Source organism: Eurosta solidaginis, chromosome 5, assembly GCF_040869045.1.
Source record: "Eurosta solidaginis isolate ZX-2024a chromosome 5, ASM4086904v1, whole genome shotgun sequence".
NCBI lineage: Eukaryota > Metazoa > Arthropoda > Insecta > Diptera > Tephritidae > Eurosta > Eurosta solidaginis.
Window position 1 is genome coordinate 23,842,412 of NC_090323.1, and position 20,877 is coordinate 23,863,288.

Here is a 20,877-nt window from a genome sequence, read left to right on the forward strand (position 1 = left end):
TTTATTTATATAGAAGTTCACTGTAAACAAAGTGAATGCTTATCATAACTTAAATAAAAGAAAGAAGATGCCGAAAAATACACACACACAAACAGCACAGCAAACAAAGTGAACTACAAAAGACACCAATAATTTATTAATTCATTAACTAATTAATTGAATTTTTTATACTATATTGCGACGAGTGATATATCGATATGTGTATATAATTGTATACTCGTTTTTCTTGTATAATAACTCAAAACTCAAATCGAAAGGTTTAATTAAAATATATCAGTTATAAATTCTAGGTATTTACAATAAAGTACGAAGAAATTATTAAGAAGTGAAAAGAAACAGAGATTTTAAAAAAGTTGCAAAAAAACAGCAGAAAAATAGGTTTGCAAAAGAAAGCATTCAACTCAAATAAACCATCTACCAACACCGGATACCTAAATCCCATACTCCAATCACCCCTGCCGTGCTACACATCAGAAATAAAAAGAAATTTTTTTGTGTGATTACAGCAGTGTTTATTTGTGAAGGGAGCTTATAGATAAAAAAGTTGAAAAATACAACAACAAAATAAGAAACATTAGTAAACGCAGCAGCAGCACAGCGCTTACCACAATAACAAGGAAATAAAAATATTTAACCGCAAACGTTATAACAAAAGCAGCAAAAACGGCGGCCAAAACAGCGTCAGCAGTAACAACCCCAACAACACCAACAAATATGGATATGGAAGACAATAACACAACAAATTCGCCGTCGAAGAATGACGACTCAGTCACACTAACAATAAGGCTGATAATGCAAGGAAAGGTAAGTTAAACAGAAATAAAAGCGTTGAAAAAATTGGGAGAGGGAGCGGAAATTGATTGTGTATAACATTTGTTTAAATATCGTTAGGCTCTTATAAAAAATTTCAAGTTTAGTAACTAAATACAGAACTAAGCTGTTAGTGCAAAGACTGCTGAAGAACATTCAAGGACCTTACTGTAAGAAACTTCTTTCGCATTGCTATACAGAGTAAGGGCCCAGAGCTTTGCTTGATGATTTTCAAAACACAACGTAAAGGCGAAAAATAATAAATTTCTGTACGCTATTGAACTATTGCTATTAACTAACGCCCAAGGAAATGAATATATTCGTTTTTCGCCTTTCGTTTAATGATTCTTACATTACAAACTAAATGAAGGAATACAATAAATTCTTTAAAGCAAAGTATTGAAGGGAGAAGTTAAAGCTTAATATCGTTCAAAATGACCATGCTTTGTGATTCATCAAATTTTGCCATTAATTTTTATTTAGTTTCCTTCAAGCGATTCAATAGATTATCGCATTCGAAATACCCCAAAATGATTGCTAAGAAATTGGTTTTTAGTACCACACAAATACGCAAGCAAGTATAAGTGGGGCAAACACACATACAATGCGTAACCTTGTAAGAAAATTTTTAGCTATTAAAGTCATCATCCGTTTCTCATAGAAAACTGTTTTAACAGGCTTCAAAAAATTGATTGCTTGAGGAGGAGATCTGTTATTGATTTCTCCTTCTCATCGACTTTAAAGCATCTGCAAGACCTAAAAGGCAAAGCTAGCCTTTCTTCGTGCCGACCCTAGCGGTCCGTATTATTAAAGTATGCTAGGGAAAGGTGATATATCTCCCTTCTTCGAACGTTTCGAGCACGTTCCTAACACTTTTTTGACCATATTTTTCCAGAGAAAATAGAACCTTAAATATAGGAAAGTATTTGCTAGATCTACCCCTTTAGTGATAGAAGCTAGAACACTCCTGCAGCGTATATGGCAGGCATTCACGCAAGGCCACAGATTCACACTACTGGTTTTATGACTACCTACGAACTGGTGCTAAACGGAGACAGTTGATAGCCACAGTTGTACCAACAGCACTGAAGACTAAGCTATGTATATGTACCCTGCAGCGAAAATGGGAGACAGTCACGCAAAGTACCAGTTTCGAACTATTGGTTTAATGACTACCTTCGAGCTGGTACTAATTGGTTGCACAGCGAGACAACAGCGCTTTAGCTATACGAATTCAAATTAGTTACTCAAGAGCAGCGACTATATCAGAACCACTTACGACTTAATAAGTTAAAAACGCGTTCGAAAGGTCTGCAAATCCTGTAGGATGTCACAATCTTTACAGTATCAGTTGAACTCTGCGAGGGGACAGAATTAGAACTAGTACCGTCTCTTAATGAAGTAGCTCTGCGCTAATTCTGTCAAGAACCCAATATACATAAGGAATATATACATAGATAGCGTATTGAATGGGATATTCTGAAATTTTTTAAATCTGGGAAAAGCGCATCTGCTAGATATAGGAAATGTAGAACTTAGTTCAAATCCGATGACATAATATAAGAGAAAAAATCCGCTAGGTGGCGCATAGAACGAAATGTTGAAAATCCACATAAGTACAACTTAGGATTTCCAAAATCGACTTTAAAGTAAGTTTTCAATGAACTAGGGGCTTTCAAATTGGAATGTGGGTCAAAAATATGCGGAAATTCGACAAAAATATAACTAGGTTCCGATAGCTGACGCTTGGAACGATATAATTAGAAAACCATCTTAAAATCCACATAAGTACAACTTAGGATTTCCAAAATCGACTTTAAAGTAAGTTTTCAATGAACTAGACGTGCGTAAAGCTGGCAGACCCAAGTGCTCAAAAATAAATTTAAGTTGTTTGAGAATTAAGTGCATTTTAGGTGCTATTTAGGGCCACAAAAGATAATTTAGGTGCTCATTTGGTTTTCGAGATATTCGCAAAAAGGTGTGGGTCTGCTAGGTTAACGTCAAGCTAGCAGACCCACAACTTAAATTTCATTTTATTTTAAATAAAAAATATATCAAAATTAGGAGCTATTTAAGTGCTTTTTAGGGCCACAAAAGATAATTTAGGTTTTCATTTCGTTTTCGAGATATTCGCAAAAAGGTGTGGGTCTGCTAGGTTAACGTCAAGCTAGCAGACCCAAAATTTAAATTTCATTTTTTTTAAATAAAAAGTATATCAAAATTAGGAGCTACTTAGGTGCTTTTTAGGGCCACAAAAGATAATTTAGGTTTTCATTTCGTTTTCGAGATATTCGCAAAAAGGTGTGGGTCTGCTAGGTTATCGTCAAGCTAGCAGACCCAAAATTTAAATTTCATTTTTTTTAAATAAAAAGTATATCCAAATTAGGAGCTATTTAGGTGCTTTTTAGGGCCACAAAAGATAATTTAGGTTTTCATTTCGTTTTCGAGATATTCGCAAAAAGGTGTGGGTCTGCTAGGTTAACGTCAAGCTAGCAGACCCACAACTTAAATTTCGTTTTATTTTAAATAAAAAATATATCAAAATTAGGAGCTATTTAGGTGCTTTTTAGGGCCACAAAAGATAATTTAGGTTTTCATTTCGTTTTCGAGATATTCGCAAAAAGGTGTGGGTCTGCTAGGTTAACGTCAAGCTAGAAGACCCAAAATTTAAATTTCATTTTTTTTAAATAAAAAGTATATCAAAATTAGGAGCTATTTAGGTGCTTTTTAGGGTCACAAAAGATAATTTAGGTTTTCATTTCGTTTTCGAGATATTCGCAAAAAGGTGTGGGTCTGCTAGGTTAACGTCTGCTAGGTTAACGTCAAGCTAGCAAAATTTAAATTTCATTTTTTTTGAATAAAAATTATATCAAAATAAGGAGCTATTTAGGTGCTTTTTAGGGCCACAAAAGCTAATTTAGGTTTTCATTTCGTTTTCGAGCTATTCGCAAAAAGGTGTGGGTCTGCTAGGTTAACGTCAAGCTAGCAGACCCAAAATTTAAATTTAATTTTTTTTAAATAAAAAGTATATCAAAATTAGGAGCTATTTAGGTGCTTTTTAGGGCCACAAAAGATAATTTAGGTTTTCATTTCGTTTTCGAGATATTCGCAAAAAGGTGTGGGTCTGCTAGGTTAACGTCAAGCTAGCAGACCCAAAATTTAAATTTCATTTTTTTTGAATAAAAATTATATCAAAATAAGGAGCTATTTAGGTGCTTTTTAGGGCCACAAAAGCTAATTTAGGTTTTCATTTCGTTTTCGAGCTATTCGCAAAAAGGTGTGGGTCTGCTAGGTTAACGTCAAGCTAGCAGACCCAAAATTTAAATTTCATTTTTTTTGAATAAAAATTATATCAAAATAAGGAGCTATTTAGGTGCTTTTTAGGGCCACAAAAGCTAATTTAGGTTTTCATTTCGTTTTCGAGCTATTCGCAAAAAGGTGTGGGTCTGCTAGGTTAACGTCAAGCTAGCAGACCCAAAATTTAAATTTAATTTTTTTTAAATAAAAAGTATATCAAAATTAGGAGCTATTTAGGTGCTTTTTAGGGCCACAAAAGATAATTTAGGTTTTCATTTCGTTTTCGAGATATTCGCAAAAAGGTGTGGGTCTGCTAGGTTAACGTCAAGCTAGCAGACCCAAAATTTAAATTTCATTTTTTTTGAATAAAAATTATATCAAAATAAGGAGCTATTTAGGTGCTTTTTAGGGCCACAAAAGCTAATTTAGGTTTTCATTTCGTTTTCGAGCTATTCGCAAAAAGGTGTGGGTCTGCTAGGTTAACGTCAAGCTAGCAGACCCAAAATTTAAATTTCATTATTTTTAAATAAAAAGTATATCAAAATTAGGAGCTATTTAGGTGCTTTTTAGGACCACAAAAGATAATTTAGGTTTTCATTTCGTTTTCGAGATATTCGCAAAAAGGTGTGGGTCTGCTAGGTTAACGTCAAGCTAGCAGACCCACAACTTAAATTTCATTTTATTTTAAATAAAAAATATATCAAAATTAGGAGCTATTTAGGTGCTTTTTAGGGCCACAAAAGATAATTTAGGTTTTCATTTCGTTTTCGAGATATTCGCAAAAAGGTGTGGGTCTGCTAGGTTAACGTCAAGCTAGCAGACCCAAAATTTAAATTTCATTTTTTTTAAATAAAAAGTATATCCAAATTAGGAGCTATTTAGGTGCTTTTTAGGGCCACAAAAGATAATTTAGGTTTTCATTTCGTTTTCGAGATATTCGCAAAAAGGTGTGGGTCTGCTAGGTTAACGTCAAGCTAGCAGACCCACAACTTAAATTTCATTTTATTTAAATAAAAAGTATATCCAAATTAGGAGCTATTTAGGTGCTTTTTAGGGCCACAAAAGATAATTTAGGTTTTCATTTCATTTTCGAGATATTCGCAAAAAGGTGTGGGTCTGCTAGGTTAACGTCAAGCTAGCAGACCCACAACTTAAATTTCATTTTATTTTAAATAAAAAAATATATCAAAATTAGGAGCTATTTAGGTGCTTTTTAGGACCACAAAAGATAATTTAGGTTTTCATTTCGTTTTCGAGATATTCGCAAAAAGGTGTGGGTCTGCTAGGTTAACGTCAAGCTAGCAGACCCAAAATTTAAATTTCATTTTATTTAAATAAAAAGTATATCAAAATTAGGAGCTATTTAGGTGCTTTTTAGGGCCACAAAAGATAATTTAGGTTTTCATTTCGTTTTCGAGATATTCGCAAAAAGGTGTAGGTCTGCTAGGTTAACGTCAAGCTAGCAGACCCAAAATTTAAATTTCATTTTTTTTAAATAAAAAGTATATCAAAATTAGGAGCTATTTAGGTGCTTTTTAGGGCCACAAAAGATAATTTAGGTTTTCATTTCGTTTTCGAGATATTCGCAGAAAGGTATGGGTCTGCTAGGTTAACGTCAAGCTAGCAGACCCAAAATTTAAATTTGATTTTTTTTTAAATAAAAAGTATATCAAAATTAGGAGCTATTTAGGTGCTTTTTAGGGCCACAAAAGATAATTTAGGTTTTCATCTCGTTTTCGAAATATTCGCAAAAAGGTGTGGGTCTGCTAGGTTAACGTCAAGCTAGCAGACCCACAACTTAAATTTCATTTTATTTTAAATAAAAAATATATCAAAATTAGGAGCTATTTAGGTGCTTTTTAGGGCCACAAAAGATAATTTAGGTTTTCATTTCGTTTTCGAGATATTCGCAAAAAGGTGTGGGTCTGCTAGGTTAACGTCAAGCTAGCAGACCCAAAATTTAAATTTCATTTTTTTTAAATAAAAAGTATATCAAAATTAGGAGCTATTTAGGTGCTTTTTAGGGACACAAAAGATAATTTTGGTTTTCATTTCGTTTTCGAGATATTCGCAAAAAGGTGTGGGTCTGCTAGGTTAACGTCAAGCTAGCAGACCCAAAATTTAAATTTCATTTTTTTTAAATAAAAAGTATATCAAAATTAGGAGCTATTTAGGTGCTTTTTAGGGCCACAAAAGATAATTTAGGTTTTCATCTCGTTTTCGAAATATTCGCAAAAAGGTGTGGGTCTGCTAGGTTAACGTCAAGCTAGCAGACCCACAACTTAAATTTCATTTTATTTTAAATAAAAAATATATCAAAATTAGGAGCTATTTAGGTGCTTTTTAGGGCCACAAAAGATAATTTAGGTTTTCATTTCGTTTTCGAGATATTCGCAAAAAGGTGTGGGTCTGCTAGGTTAACGTCAAGCTAGCAGACCTAAAATTTAAATTTCATTTTTTTAAATAAAAAGTATATCAAAATTAGGAGCTATTTAGGTGCTTTTTAGGGCCACAAAAGATAATTTAGGTTTTAATTTCGTTTTCGAGATATTCGCAAAAAGGTGTGGGTCTGCTAGGTTAACGTCAAGCTAGCAGACCCAAAATTTAAATTTCATTTTTTTTAAATAAAAAGTATACCAAATTAGGAGCTATTTAGGTGCTTTTTAGGGCCACAAAATATAATTTAGGTTTTCATTTCGTTTTCGAGATATTCGCAGAAAGGTGTGGGTCTGCTAGGTTAACGTCAAGCTAGCAGACCCAAAATTTAAATTTCATTTTTTTTAAATAAAAAGTATATCAAAATTAGGAGCTATTTAGGTGCTTTTTAGGGCCACAAAAGATAATTTAGGTTTTCATTTCGTTTTCGAGATATTCGCAAAAAGGTGTGGGTCTGCTAGGTTAACGTCAAGCTAGCAGACCCACAACTTAAATTTCATTTTATTTTAAATAAAAAATATATCAAAATTAGGAGCTATTTAGGGCCACAAAAGATAATTTAGGTTTTCATTTCGTTTTCGAGATATTCGCAAAAAGGTGCGGGTCTGCTAGGTTAACGTCAAGCTGGCAGACCCAAAATTTAAATTTAATTTTTTTAAAATAAAAAGTATATCAAAATTAGGAGCTATTTAGGCGCTTTTTAGGGCCACAATTTAAATTTTGGGTCTGCTAGCTTGACGTTAACCTAGCAGACCCACACCTTTTTGCGAATATCTCGAAAACCAAATGAAAACCTAAATTATCTTTTGTGGCCCTAAAAAGCACCTAAATAGCTCCTAATTTTGATATACTTTTTATTTAAAAAAATTAAATTTAAATTTTGGGTCTGCTAGCTTGACGTTAACCTAGCAGACCCACACCTTTTTGCGAATATCTCGAAAACGAAATGAAAACCTAAATTATCTTTTGTGGCCCTAAAAAGCACCTAAATAGCTCCTAATTTTGATACACCTTTTATTTAAAAAAAATTAAATTAAAATTTTGGGTCTGCTAGCTTGACGTTAACCTAGCAGACCCACACCTTTTTGCGAATATCTCGAAAACGAAATGAAAACCTAAATTATCTTTTGTGGCCCTAAAAAGCCCCTAAATAGCTCCTAATTTTGATATACTTTTTATTTAAAAAAAATGAAATTTAAATTGTGGGTATGCTAGCTTGACGTTAACCTAGCAGACCCACACCTTTTTGCGAATATCTCGAAAACGAAATGAAAACCTAAATTATCTTTTGTGGCCCTAAAAAGCACCTAAATAGCTCCTAATTTTGATATACTTTTTATTTAAAAAAAATGAAATTTAAATTTTGGGTCTGCTAGCTTGACGTTAACCTAGCAGACCCACACCTTTTTGCGAATATCTCGAAAACGAAATGAAAACCTAAATTATCTTTTGTGGCCCTAAAAAGCACCTAAATAGCTCCTAATTTTGATATACTTTTTATTTAAAAAAAATTAAATTTAAATTTTGGGTCTGCTAGCTTGACGTTAACCTAGCAGACCCACACCTTTTTGCGAATAGCTCGAAAACGAAATGAAAACCTAAATTAGCTTTTGTGGCCCTAAAAAGCACCTAAATAGCTCCTTATTTTGATATAATTTTTATTCAAAAAAAATGAAATTTAAATTTTGGGTCTGCTAGCTTGACGTTAACCTAGCAGACCCACACCTTTTTGCGAATATCTCGAAAACGAAATGAAAACCTAAATTATCTTTTGTGACCCTAAAAAGCACCTAAATAGCTCCTAATTTTGATATACTTTTTATTTAAAAAAAATGAAATTTAAATTTTGGGTCTTCTAGCTTGACGTTAACCTAGCAGACCCACACCTTTTTGCGAATATCTCGAAAACGAAATGAAAACCTAAATTATCTTTTGTGGCCCTAAAAAGCACCTAAATAGCTCCTAATTTTGAAATATTTTTTATTTAAAATAAAACGAAATTTAAGTTGTGGGTCTGCTAGCTTGACGTTAACCTAGCAGACCCACACCTTTTTGCGAATATCTCGAAAACGAAATGAAAACCTAAATTATCTTTTGTGGCCCTAAAAAGCACCTAAATAGCTCCTAATTTGGATATACTTTTTATTCAAAAAAAAAATGAAATTTAAATTTTGGGTCCGCTAGCTTGACGATAACCTAGCAGACCCACACCTTTTTGCGAATATCTCGAAAACGAAATGAAAACCTAAATTATCTTTTGTGGCCCTAAAAAGCACCTAAGTAGCTCCTAATTTTGATATACTTTTTATTAAAAAAAAATGAAATTTAAATTTTGGGTCTGCTAGCTTGACGTTAACCTAGCAGACCCACACCTTTTTGCGAATATCTCGAAAACGAAATGAAAACCTAAATTATCTTTTGTGGCCCTAAAAAGCACTTAAATAGCTCCTAATTTTGATATATTTTTTATTTAAAATAAAATGAAATTTAAGTTGTGGGTCTGCTAGCTTGACGTTAACCTAGCAGACCCACACCTTTTTGCGAATATCTCGAAAACGAAATGAAAACCTAAATTATCTTTTGTGGCCCTAAAAAGCACCTAAATAGCTCCTAATTTTGATATACGTTTTATTTAAAAAAAATTAAATTTAAATTTTGGGTCTGCTAGCTTGACGTTAACCTAGCAGACCCACACTTTTTTGCGAATATCTCGAAAACCAAATGAGCACCTAAATTATCTTTTGTGGCCCTAAATAGCACCTAAAATGCACTTAATTATCACACAACTTTAACTTATTTTTGAGCACTTGGGTCTGCCAGCTTTACGCACGTATGAACTAGGGGCTTTCAAATTGGAATGTGGGTCAAAAATATGCGGAAATTCGACAAAAATATAACTAGGTTCCGATAGCTGACGCTTGGAACGATATAATTAGAAAACCATCTTAAAATTGGGAAATCTTGTTATAGATTTCCAAATAAATTCACGATTCTGCAGAGTATAGTGAGCTAGAGACCTCAAGTTTCATTAAAAGATGATAGAAAATTTGCATATGAAATCAACAAATCTTTTATTTTTTTCTTGAATGAACAGAAATTAGGTAAAATTGATGGCATTTTAGTTAATTCAACATAGTTTTTTTTTTTTTCAAGAGAACAAATTTATTTAATTAATAATTTCAACAGAAGAGAAACTGTTGCCCTTAAGCAAATAATAACTATTCTGTAAAAATTACAGATTCTCAATCAATCTAACTGACTTCACTGGTCAGTTCGAGAGCGAACAGCTGTCAATAAAGAAAGCATGAGCTAATTTTGAAGAGAAACTCACGCTCACGGCGCTCAGTACTTTATTTTTATGACAATTGTGCAACAGAGATCTCTGTATTATTAACTGTTACACCGAAGCTGATGAAAAGCTGTTATTTAAACACTTTTCGATGATATTGTTAGGACGACAGTAACAATTATTAAGAGAGCTATTGCTTACGTATGATGATATTATTGTTTTTGTTGAATTGAGCGAAGTTTATTCTCCAATTATTTGCAATGGATAAAAACTTACAGAAGTTCGGTTGAATTTAACTGTAATTCGATTGATTTTACTAGTTTCTTTTTTTTGCTTCAGTGTAAATAAAACAAAAGCAGTCGACCGTTTCATATAAAGGTTGTCTTGTAAAATTTTTTTAATTCGTTTTGAATTTTCGCTACTGACATTTTTTTCACTCACTGGTCAGTGTTGTTGCTTTTCATTTCTATATACAACAAATAGGGAAGAATGCATTTCTTATACGTAATTTTGTTTTTTTTTTTCTTTTACTAGATATATATTTTGTCCTCCGTTTGCACATAACTTGAGTGGCTGCCAAAAACACAATTATTCTTAGGCCCTCAAAATTTGTATTTGGTACTACGTAAGTATGGGGGATTTGTTGCAATTGCAGTCGTCGATGTCGTTGACGTGTTGTCGTTGTTCATTACACGTTAACAACAAAATTACAACAACAAAGATGCGCTAGCTGACTTAAAATTAGAAACATAATTGATAGGCAAAATCAAAGGGCGGGGCGACGGCGCATGGTGGGCGCTCGTGTTGACGATGCCAAGATAGCGGCGGCTATGCACTTTTCTTGTAAAAAAAATCCAATTTCTAGCGCACTTTTTTCCTTATTTTTATTCGAGCCACGACAGCAAAGCAAATGAGAATATATAAATATATTTTTGCCAAATCGCAACATTGTAGTGCTTCGTTACCTTTCTTTTTCTGTTTATTTGTTGTTGTTTTTGTTTCGACATCTATCTTTAATTCACGATGTTAAATTCAATTTTTAGATTTTTGTAAATTTGCAAGGCACTCCGCCATATCGAACTGACCACATAAATTTTGCGTCATGTCCACTTTGTGCCGTCAGCCAATACACCTGTCGTCGTGTTTCAAATAACTTTTTGCTGAAACCCCTAAAATAAGAACTGCAACAGCAACAGCTTATGTGCATAACTTATTGCAAAATGAAATGCACTCAAATCTGCGCTAATGCCATTTTCACGGTAGGGTCAATTAAAAATTAGCAGACAGGCAGTACATTAAAATATAATGCATAGCAAATGGTGATAAATTGTTTGAAAAAAAAAAAATAAAAAATATTCGCAAAACTTGTCATTGCGCAATGCGTTAAATGAATTTACTCTACTTTATGGTGAAGCAAAAATCATTTAGCTAGAAGGTTGAGTTTCTTTGCCATTGAAGGGTAGAAGGAACAAGTTAAATGTTGGTCTCTCACTTTACAATTCCCTTTGAAGGTTTGAAAGAAAACGGACCAAATAACCGCACGAGGTACTGAATCAAGGAACTTAAGGCATTGTGTGGTTCATTCAACCCTTTCGATATCTTATCCAACCCAATTGTCAACCTCACCTACCAGTGGCGTATTTTATTTATTTAGCAGGCAAGGCTTTGGCGACCCCAAGTTTTATACGGAAGGGGGGTTAAGTAAACTTGAAGGTTCAATGTGCTCATAATCAATCTTTCCCGATGGTCGATCTAGTACCTTAATGGTGCTATTTTCCGGAAAGTAGCATATCAAAATCCAGCGAAGGACTATAAAAACCGATAAAGCTCTCCAAAATCTTCGGGAAGCCTTTTTATCGCTACAAGAAGAAGAAGAGTACACTGAATCTGCAGAAATCATACTTCACTGGATGGTTGAAGAATAGGCGGGCCAATCATACCGAAGGTCTTATTTTTAAGTCTCGGATTAAGCAAAAACAAAGACATTTTATTGTAAAGGCTTTTATAACGGGATCGGCTTTCGGAAGTGGCTGGTTTAACTACAAATTGGAAGATTTTCTTGGTCTTTATTTTCTCGGAGTATTCTTCCGTTATTGCTGTCAAGCCGCCTCGAGAGGGGCCGTCCTACTCGAGTTTTGATCTGGAATATGAAGGTGTAATTGCAAAAAGTCTCAATATTTTGACTTCCTCTATCAGACATCACTATACTCCTTACTCTACTCTGCCTTTACCCCTTACCATACCTCTATCACAACTTTTATCGTTCCCCAAGCTTATCAAGATCGTATCCAGCTTATTTGAATACCATAATATTTCTTAACAAATGGTTTTTCAATATTTAAAATTTTAACGAAGTCGGCCTGTAAATGCAATCTTCGGAATAGCACTATTCCAGCGCGGCCATTCGACTGGAGTAAATCTATTACTTCCCATGTCATTTATTCCAAACTTGCCGGCAAACTGGATGTTTTTTAAATATCCCGACCAGAACGCATCTATTGGTTACCCTATACGATTTTATTTAGCTTGACTTGACAGGGTGGACGGCCGGCCGGCACGAATTTTTTAATTGAAATTTAAGTAACTTCCCGATAAGCTACAAGCTTGAAACTTGGAACATACTTCAGAACCCGATGACAATACAATAATAAGAAAAAAACTCCGATAGGTGGCGCATGGATCGAAATATTTCAAAAAATCGTATTTGTGTCCGGTTTGGTTCATATTTGAAACACATAATACATGCAAGAATAGAAAGCGACCTATAAAAAAAATCGCCGCTAGGTGGCATAAGGATTGAGATATTCAAAAATATCTTATTTGTGGTCCGATTTGGTCTATATTTGGAACACATAACACATACATGAATGGAAAGCGACCTATGATGTCCGATTTGGCTCGTATTTGGAACAAATATTACATACAGTCCGGTAGAAGTGACATCAACATATTTTGGAGTTCGAGGAGGGACAAGCGTACGTGGCGCAGAGTCGAGTAAAGTCTTTGGAAGGATTATGTATTGAGGACTTAGATTGTAACCAATTGTCAGGAAAGATTCCTTGTAATAATGAGTAACTAAATGAACTAAATAGAATGAGAAATAAAAGGCAATTAAATAAAGAGTAAAAACTTGAAAATAAAATAATTTAAAAAAAAATTTAAGTTAAACGGTTTTATTGAAAACAATACTTACATGAAGTAATAATAATGCTAAAAGCTAGAAAATAATTAGGTAGGTCCTAAGTACTAGTCATCACACTCCTCATCAATCTAGGGCGTTGATCAGACAATTAAATTAAAGCGTTGGACGCGTCAAAAATCTATTGATGTCATAAGTAAGACCAACTCAACCTTAATACTTTTTTTTTATTTAATTATCTGATCAACGCCCTAGATTGTTGAGGAGTGTGATGACTAGTACTTAGGACCTACCTAATTATTTTCTAGCTTTTAGCTTTATTATTACTTCATGTAAGAATTGTTTTCAATAAAACCGTTTAACTTAAAAAAATTATTTTTTTAATTTTTTTATATAGCTTCGATAAGAATTTTTGGTGTGCTACTTTTTCGGCGCAGCTACCGACTCCGAATAGAATCTGCTAAGGCAGTTGCATTTTGCAAAGAAACTCCATGACTCCCTGTAACGGTTTGAGAGTCCATTGCAAGAAACCGTATGCGGAAAACCTCTCAGATGGCGATTCAAAGGTCAGATTAAGACTCAATTTATAAGTCGTTATTGAAACTCATGGTGGAGTTGTCGAGAAACGGGATGTCATTACCCATAAAATGACAGAGATTTAAGATGGCCTCGTACCACACCAAGATAGATTGTATTTAGTGTCATCCAATGCAATCTTTTAGTACAAACGGTGCACACTGAAGTGTGTGGGTAATAAAGAGAACCCCCGTTGAGGCGCTGATTTACTTAATTAGATCCCTTTTTTTTTTTTTTTTTGTTGTGATTATATGTGTTTTAGGCTGACATCAGCACACACTCACGTAAAAATGTGCAGTATTGACCCCGCCTTTTGTAAAAAGAGATATTTAATTAATATAAAATTACCGATAATGATATCTTAATTAAAAATTTTGCAATTTATCATTTTTGTCAACAAGTTCATTAGTATTGCAATCAATGTCTTATTGTTAATCACAAAATTATATATTCGTATTCAAAAAACACTTGTACTAACTAGGATAATCCCACCCTCAATTTGTTTTGTTTGTTGTTGTCTTGACAAAAAAAACGTGCGCTAATATTTATCGATTCATCTTTATTCAGTCACCCCATCAAATAAAACATTTTGTACTCCTAATACTCGTATTACACATCTTTTTTTTTATTTATATTTTTTTTTTTGCCGCTACCTTTTTGGTGTTTTGTACTTTTTATTTAAACAAAAAACAAAAACTTCAACTGGGCGTCTGTTGACACAATTCAGAAGCGTTGGCTTCTGCGTCTCGTTTTTTTAACCGCCTTTAAGTCAATTTGTTTTAGTTCGCGATTTTTGTCCATGTCTTACCGTATTTGTAATCCTCCACTTTGCAACTTGTCAGTTGCAAAATAATGTACTTTGTTTATTTTTTTTTGTTTAGCATGGGTTGGGCTATTCAAGTTTTGTCGATGTCAAATAAAAACAAGTAAGAACGGGACTGTCTTCGGCTGTGCCGAAGACTTCATACCTTTCATGAATGGGGCTGAACAATAATCTTATCCCGTTCGTAATCTCCGAATAATCGGATGTATAAGATAAGAAATATATAGTGAACAGATCTACATACCTTAACGATTTTTAAGATAAATATAAAATAAAAAACGGGTAGGTACTTTGTGTGAGGATGCAAAGTTTCAGGTTTTTTGTGGTCTGCGTGTAAAAACTATGACTACGAATCACGTATTTCAAAAATATATAACGAAAACGTAACTATTTGATGAAATTTGATGAATTTTGAAGATTCTAGCCGTAAAAAAGGGGTCAGAATGACAGTTTATATGAAGTATATAATATATATACGACCGATCTCTATGATTTTTTCAGACAACAATATATGCTATACACGTAAGCAGTTGGTGAAATTTGAAGCTTCTAGCTGTTAAAATGGGGCCGAAATCGTAAAAAAAATATATATATACTATATATATATACTATATATACAATCATATATATATTATATATATCACCGATCTCTATGATTTTTTGACACAACAATACATACTATATACGTAAGCAATCGGTGAAATTTGAAGCTTATAACTGTTAAAATGGGGAAGAAATTGCGCAAAGTTTCTTATCTGAACAATCGGTTGTATGGGATATATACTATATATACCACCGGTATCTATGATTTTCTCAGACAACAATATATGCTATACACGTAAGCATTTGGTGAAATTTGAACATATCTAAACGATTTTTAAGATAAATATAAAATAAAAAATAGGTAGGTAATCTGTGTGAGGATGCAAAGCTTCACGTTTTTTGTGGTCTGCATGTAAAAACTATGGCTACGAATCACGTATTTCAAAAATATATGACGTAAACGTAACTATTTGATGAAATTTGATGAATCTTGAAGCTTCTAGCCGTAAAAAAGGGGTCAATATGACAGTTTATATGAAGTATATAATATATATACCACCGATCTCTATGATTTTTTCAGACAACAATATATGCTATATACGAAAGCATTTTGTGAAATTTGAAGCTTCTAACTGTTAAAACGGGGCAGAAATTGCGCAAAGTTTCTTATCTGAACAATCGGTTGTATGAGATATATACTATGTATATCACCGATCTCAATGATTTTTTCAGACATCAATATATGCTATACACGTAAGCAGTTGGTGAAATTTGAAGCTTCTAGCTGTTAAAATGGGGTAGAAATTGCGAAAAGTTTCTTATCTGAACAATCGGTTGTATGAGATATATACTATATATAGAACCGATCTCTATGATTTTTTCAGACAACAATATATGCTATATACGTAAGCAATCAGTGAAATTTGAAGCTTATAGCTGTTAAAATGGGGTAGAAATTGCGAAAAGTTTCTTATCTGAACAATCGGTTGTATGAGATATATACTATATATACAACCGATCTCTATGATTTTTTCAGACAACAATATATGCTATATACGTAAGCAATCGGTGAAATTTGAAGCTTATAGCTGTTAAAATGGGGTAGAAATTGCGAAAAGTTTCTTATCTGAACAATCGGTTGTATGAGATATATACTATATATACAACCGATCTCTATAATTTTTTCAGACAACAATATATGCTATATAAGTAAATATTCGGTGAAATTTGAAGCTTCTAGCTGTTAAAATGGGGCTAAAATTTGCGAAAATATATATATATATACTATATATATATACTATATATACCACCATATATATACTATATATACCACCGATCTTTATGATTTTTTCAGACAACAATATATGCTATATACGTAAGCATTCGCTGAAATTTGAAGCCTCTAGCTCTTAAAATAGGGCAGTAATTACGAAAAGTTCCTTATCTGAACAATCGGTTGTAGGGGATATATACTATATATACGACCGATCTCATAAATTTTTTCAGGCAACAATATGTTCAATATACGAAAGTATATGGTGAAGTTTGAAGCTTCAATCTGTTAAATTGGGTAAGATATTACAAAAATCCTCTTTTTCTGAAAAATCGGTTGTATGGAGGATATATGCTATAGTGGTCCGATCCGGTCGGTTCCGACAAATGTCTAATCGGACACCCAAATACACCTGCTCACCAAATTTTATCACGATATCTCAAAAATTGAGGGACTAGTTTGCATACAAACAGACAGACGGACAGACGGACAGACGGACATGGCTAAAACAACTCAGCTCTTCAACCTGATTATTTCGGTATACTTAATGGTGGGTCTATCTATTTTCCTTTAAGGACTTACAATTTTCGGTTTCGTGACGAAATTAATATACCATTTCATTTTCATGAAAGGTATAAAAATAGGTAGGTAATCTGTGTGAGGATGCAAAGCTTCACGTTTTTTGTGGTCTGCATGTAAAAACTATGGCTACGAATCACGTATTTCAAAAATATATGACGTAAACGTAACTATTTGATGAAATTTGATGAATCTTGAAGCTTCTAGCCGTAAAAAAGGGGTCAATATGACAGTTTATATGAAGTATATAATATATATACCACCGATCTCTATGATTTTTTCAGACAACAATATATGCTATATACGAAAGCATTTTGTGAAATTTGAAGCTTCTAACTGTTAAAACGGGACAGAAATTGCGCAAAGTTTCTTATCTGAACAATCGGTTGTATGAGATATATACTATGTATATCACCGATCTCAATGATTTTTTCAGACATCAATATATGCTATACACGTAAGCAGTTGGTGAAATTTGAAGCTTCTAGCTGTTAAAATAGGGTAGAAATTGCGAAAAGTTTCTTATCTGAACAATCGGTTGTATGAGATATATACTATATATAGAACCGATCTCTATGATTTTTTCAGACAACAATATATGCTATATACGTAAGCAATCAGTGAAATTTGAAGCTTATAGCTGTTAAAATGGGGTAGAAATTGCGAAAAGTTTCTTATCTGAACAATCGGTTGTATGAGATATATACTATATATACAACCGATCTCTATGATTTTTTCAGACAACAATATATGCTATATACGTAAGCAATCGGTGAAATTTGAAGCTTATAGCTGTTAAAATGGGGTAGAAATTGCGAAAAGTTTCTTATCTGAACAATCGGTTGTATGAGATATATACTATATATACAACCGATCTCTATGATTTTTTCAGACAACAATATATGCTATATAAGTAAATATTCGGTGAAATTTGAAGCTTCTAGCTGTTAAAATGGGGCTAAAATTTGCGAAAATATATATATATATACTATATATACCACCATATATATACTATATATACCACCGATCTTTATGATTTTTTCAGACAACAATATATGCTATATACGTAAGCATTCGCTGAAATTTGAGCCTCTAGCTCTTAAAATAGGGCAGTAATTACGAAAAGTTCCTTATCTGAACAATCGGTTGTGGGGGATATATACTATATATACGACCGATCTCATAAATTTTTTCAGGCAACAATATGTTCGATATACGAAAGTATATGGTGAAGTTTGAAGCTTCAATCTGTTAAATTGGGTAAGATATTACAAAAATCCTCTTTTTCTGAAAAATCGGTTGTATGGAGGATATATGCTATAGTGGTCCGATCCGGTCGGTTCCGACAAATGTCTAATCGGACACCCAAATACACCTGCTCACCAAATTTTATCACGATATCTCAAAAATTGAGGGACTAGTTTGCATACAAACAGACAGACGGACAGACGGACAGACGGACATGGCTAAAACAACTCAGCTCTTCAACCTGATTATTTCGGTATACTTAATGGTGGGTCTATCTATTTTCCTTTAAGGACTTACAATTTTCGGTTTCGTGACGAAATTAATATACCATTTCATTTTCATGAAAGGTATAAAAAAACAATTAATAATAATATGCAAACTAATTGCATTGCTATGCCATATGAAGTTTGTATTATGACTCAATAACTCTCTACAATGGGCTTAAGCTACATTAGCTTTTATAAACTATAAAATAATATTATTAGCTAAGGAAGTAGATCTTTCGAAAAGGCGGAAATATTAAACTTATAGCTTTTTAATAGAAATCGCAAGCTGATAGGTGCATCTTTGTGATCAAGAGATTCGATCTGCTAATGTGTGTCAAAAAAAAGTTATATTAAAAAAAAAAAATAAAAAAATAGCATCAACAAGGTTAATTTTCTAAAGTAACTAGCATACCAGGGAGACGTTGTTCTGCCCTAATTTTGATCTAGCTTTCAAGAAGTTTTTACCTGTTACTCTCCGTCCCTCTCTCCGCATTTATTTATTCTTTTATTCACTTCTCTCTCTCTGCATCTCCTTCTTTGCCATCCCTTCTTTTCTCTCGAGCTCACTCTCTTACCTCCCCAGCTCCATCTATCTCTCTATCTTCGTCTAACTCCACCTCGTTCTCCTTGCCTTGTTTTTCTTGTCCTTAGTTTTTTTTTATTCTTCTCCATACCTTATCCCCAGTCCCAGTAGCAAAAAGTTGTTAGTATTTTTGAATGCTGTTTCATAAAAAAATAAAAATAACAAATTATTTTTTGTGGAAGCTCAACGATGAGTGCTTTAGTCAGGAATCGAATGTTTCATATAGCAAAATTACGATATAACATAACTGAATGTAGATCTGAAAACACTGGAGAAACCTAACGTTCTCAAACAAAACTAGAACTAATTATCAAATCGAGAAAAATTACAGTTTTAAAATCAAAGTCGAATATGTTTCTTTAATGAGAACCTAATGCGACTTGAATTTGCAATAGTTCTCTAACCATTCTTTAATCGATTACTCGTAAAGTTTTCTAACAATCTTCTATAGTCGATAGTACAACGAGCGTACATAAAAATCCTATAACGTTAAAGACTTTGTTCGCTGGGAACACATTTGCTGAGCTCTGCAAATAATTTACGTCAGTTGAGATTTCAGTAACAGAAACCGCATTAAAACTAAGTTGTAATTCCTAAAAATACTTTGCTCAGCGCAAAGAACCATCTATATAGAGTACCTTCTCGTCTCAATCTATGTCTGAAGTTTCCTTCTTTCACAAACAAACATTTAAAAGTTAAAGTTTTGGCAATTGTTATCGATGTTATAGTCATTTGCCGGATATAGATCCGGTACGTTACGGTAACAAGCACAATTAAAGTACTAGCCCGACCATCTCGGTAACGAGTAATATGACCATATTAATCCTTCTAGACCATACCGCCCCGCACCTCCTGGTTCCATGAGGAACTTCAGGTCGTCAGATCCTCGCCTGCTATATATGTGTATGATACGTTCATATTTGTGACAGGATTTCCCTCGCGTAGGTGAGGTTGACAATTAAGTTGCGGAAGCTTTGAAGCTATAAAGTTTTGCATTGCCCTTGTCAACCCCTTGGATCCCTAAGACTTTCTTAAGGCGGTTAGCCACCTCCCATTTAAAAAAGTTGACAAACATTTTTTCAAATAAATAATAATATTATTGATAGTTGTCAAACAAAACATAAAAATCAAATACTTCTTAAGGCTTCCTTTGAGTACGCCTATGTCATTATGCGCAAAAATATTGTGGCGAATGTTGACATCACTAGGCTGTTAGTAAATAATCGCAACAACAAAACACCGCAAGCAGCGACACTTATGTACAAGGCAACGAAGAGATATCTCACACACACACATGTAGTCACCAGCCGAAGTAGTTACTCACATATGCACACGCATATATGTATGTATATAGCTGGTAACCAAGCATGAGGTACAATTGTTCTCGAACTGTTCGCGAAATGACTAGACCTTAGGAGGAATGGATGAACGAGATAACCGAGAGTACAAAGACAGCGCAAGCTGAGGAATCAGTAATCAGTTTGATTTAAACACGCTATTAGTTGTGAAGTGAAGTATAATTGTGAAGTACTCCCAAAGTAATGTAAATAACGACCAGTTTACAATACTGAATATTGGAATGATTTATTGAACAGTTAGCGATTCGAACGTTAGCAGAAGGTCAATAATAACCCGGAAATCCGCGAAATTCGTTACAATATGTTATTTTAAATCATGAGCCAGAGAAATCAGCAGAGTAGATCGGCTTTTTTGCTAGCAGAACTCTTAAGGTTTTCAATATAATAAATCGTATACATATGTCTGAAAGCATCTCAAGACGACATGCGCCGTAAATTATACCTTCTTATAACAACCTATATGTAAAATAAAATCGAAAGGGACATTTGTAGGCATCACTGTCACATTCAAATGAATAACATTACAAGTCCTCCTTTGCTCTTTTCTTATTTTACGAGATCATCCAACACACATCTCACCATACTTTAGCTATTATTGTAGTATCTGTGTGAAAAATTATACTTGTGTGTTAATTTAATTAAAATATAAATTTCCTT

At 33.4% G+C, this 20,877-nt stretch overlaps 1 protein-coding gene across 16 annotated transcripts in view; it reads left to right on the top strand.

Annotated features, from left to right (window-relative positions):
• mub (poly(rC)-binding protein mub) overlaps positions 1-20,877 on the top strand; it is a 298,074-nt gene that overhangs the window by 214,645 nt on the left and 62,552 nt on the right. For 13 of the 16 annotated variants that reach the window (XM_067791278.1, XM_067791276.1, XM_067791282.1 and 10 more), the window contains one exon: positions 291-804. In XM_067791278.1, coding sequence (XP_067647379.1) covers positions 715-804 — 90 coding nt within the window. In that variant the 5' untranslated portion in view covers positions 291-714. Of the gene's footprint in view, positions 1-277; positions 805-20,877 lie in introns of all 16 variants that reach the window. The other 3 variants (XM_067791280.1, XM_067791283.1, XM_067791284.1) reach the window with 3 other exon arrangements.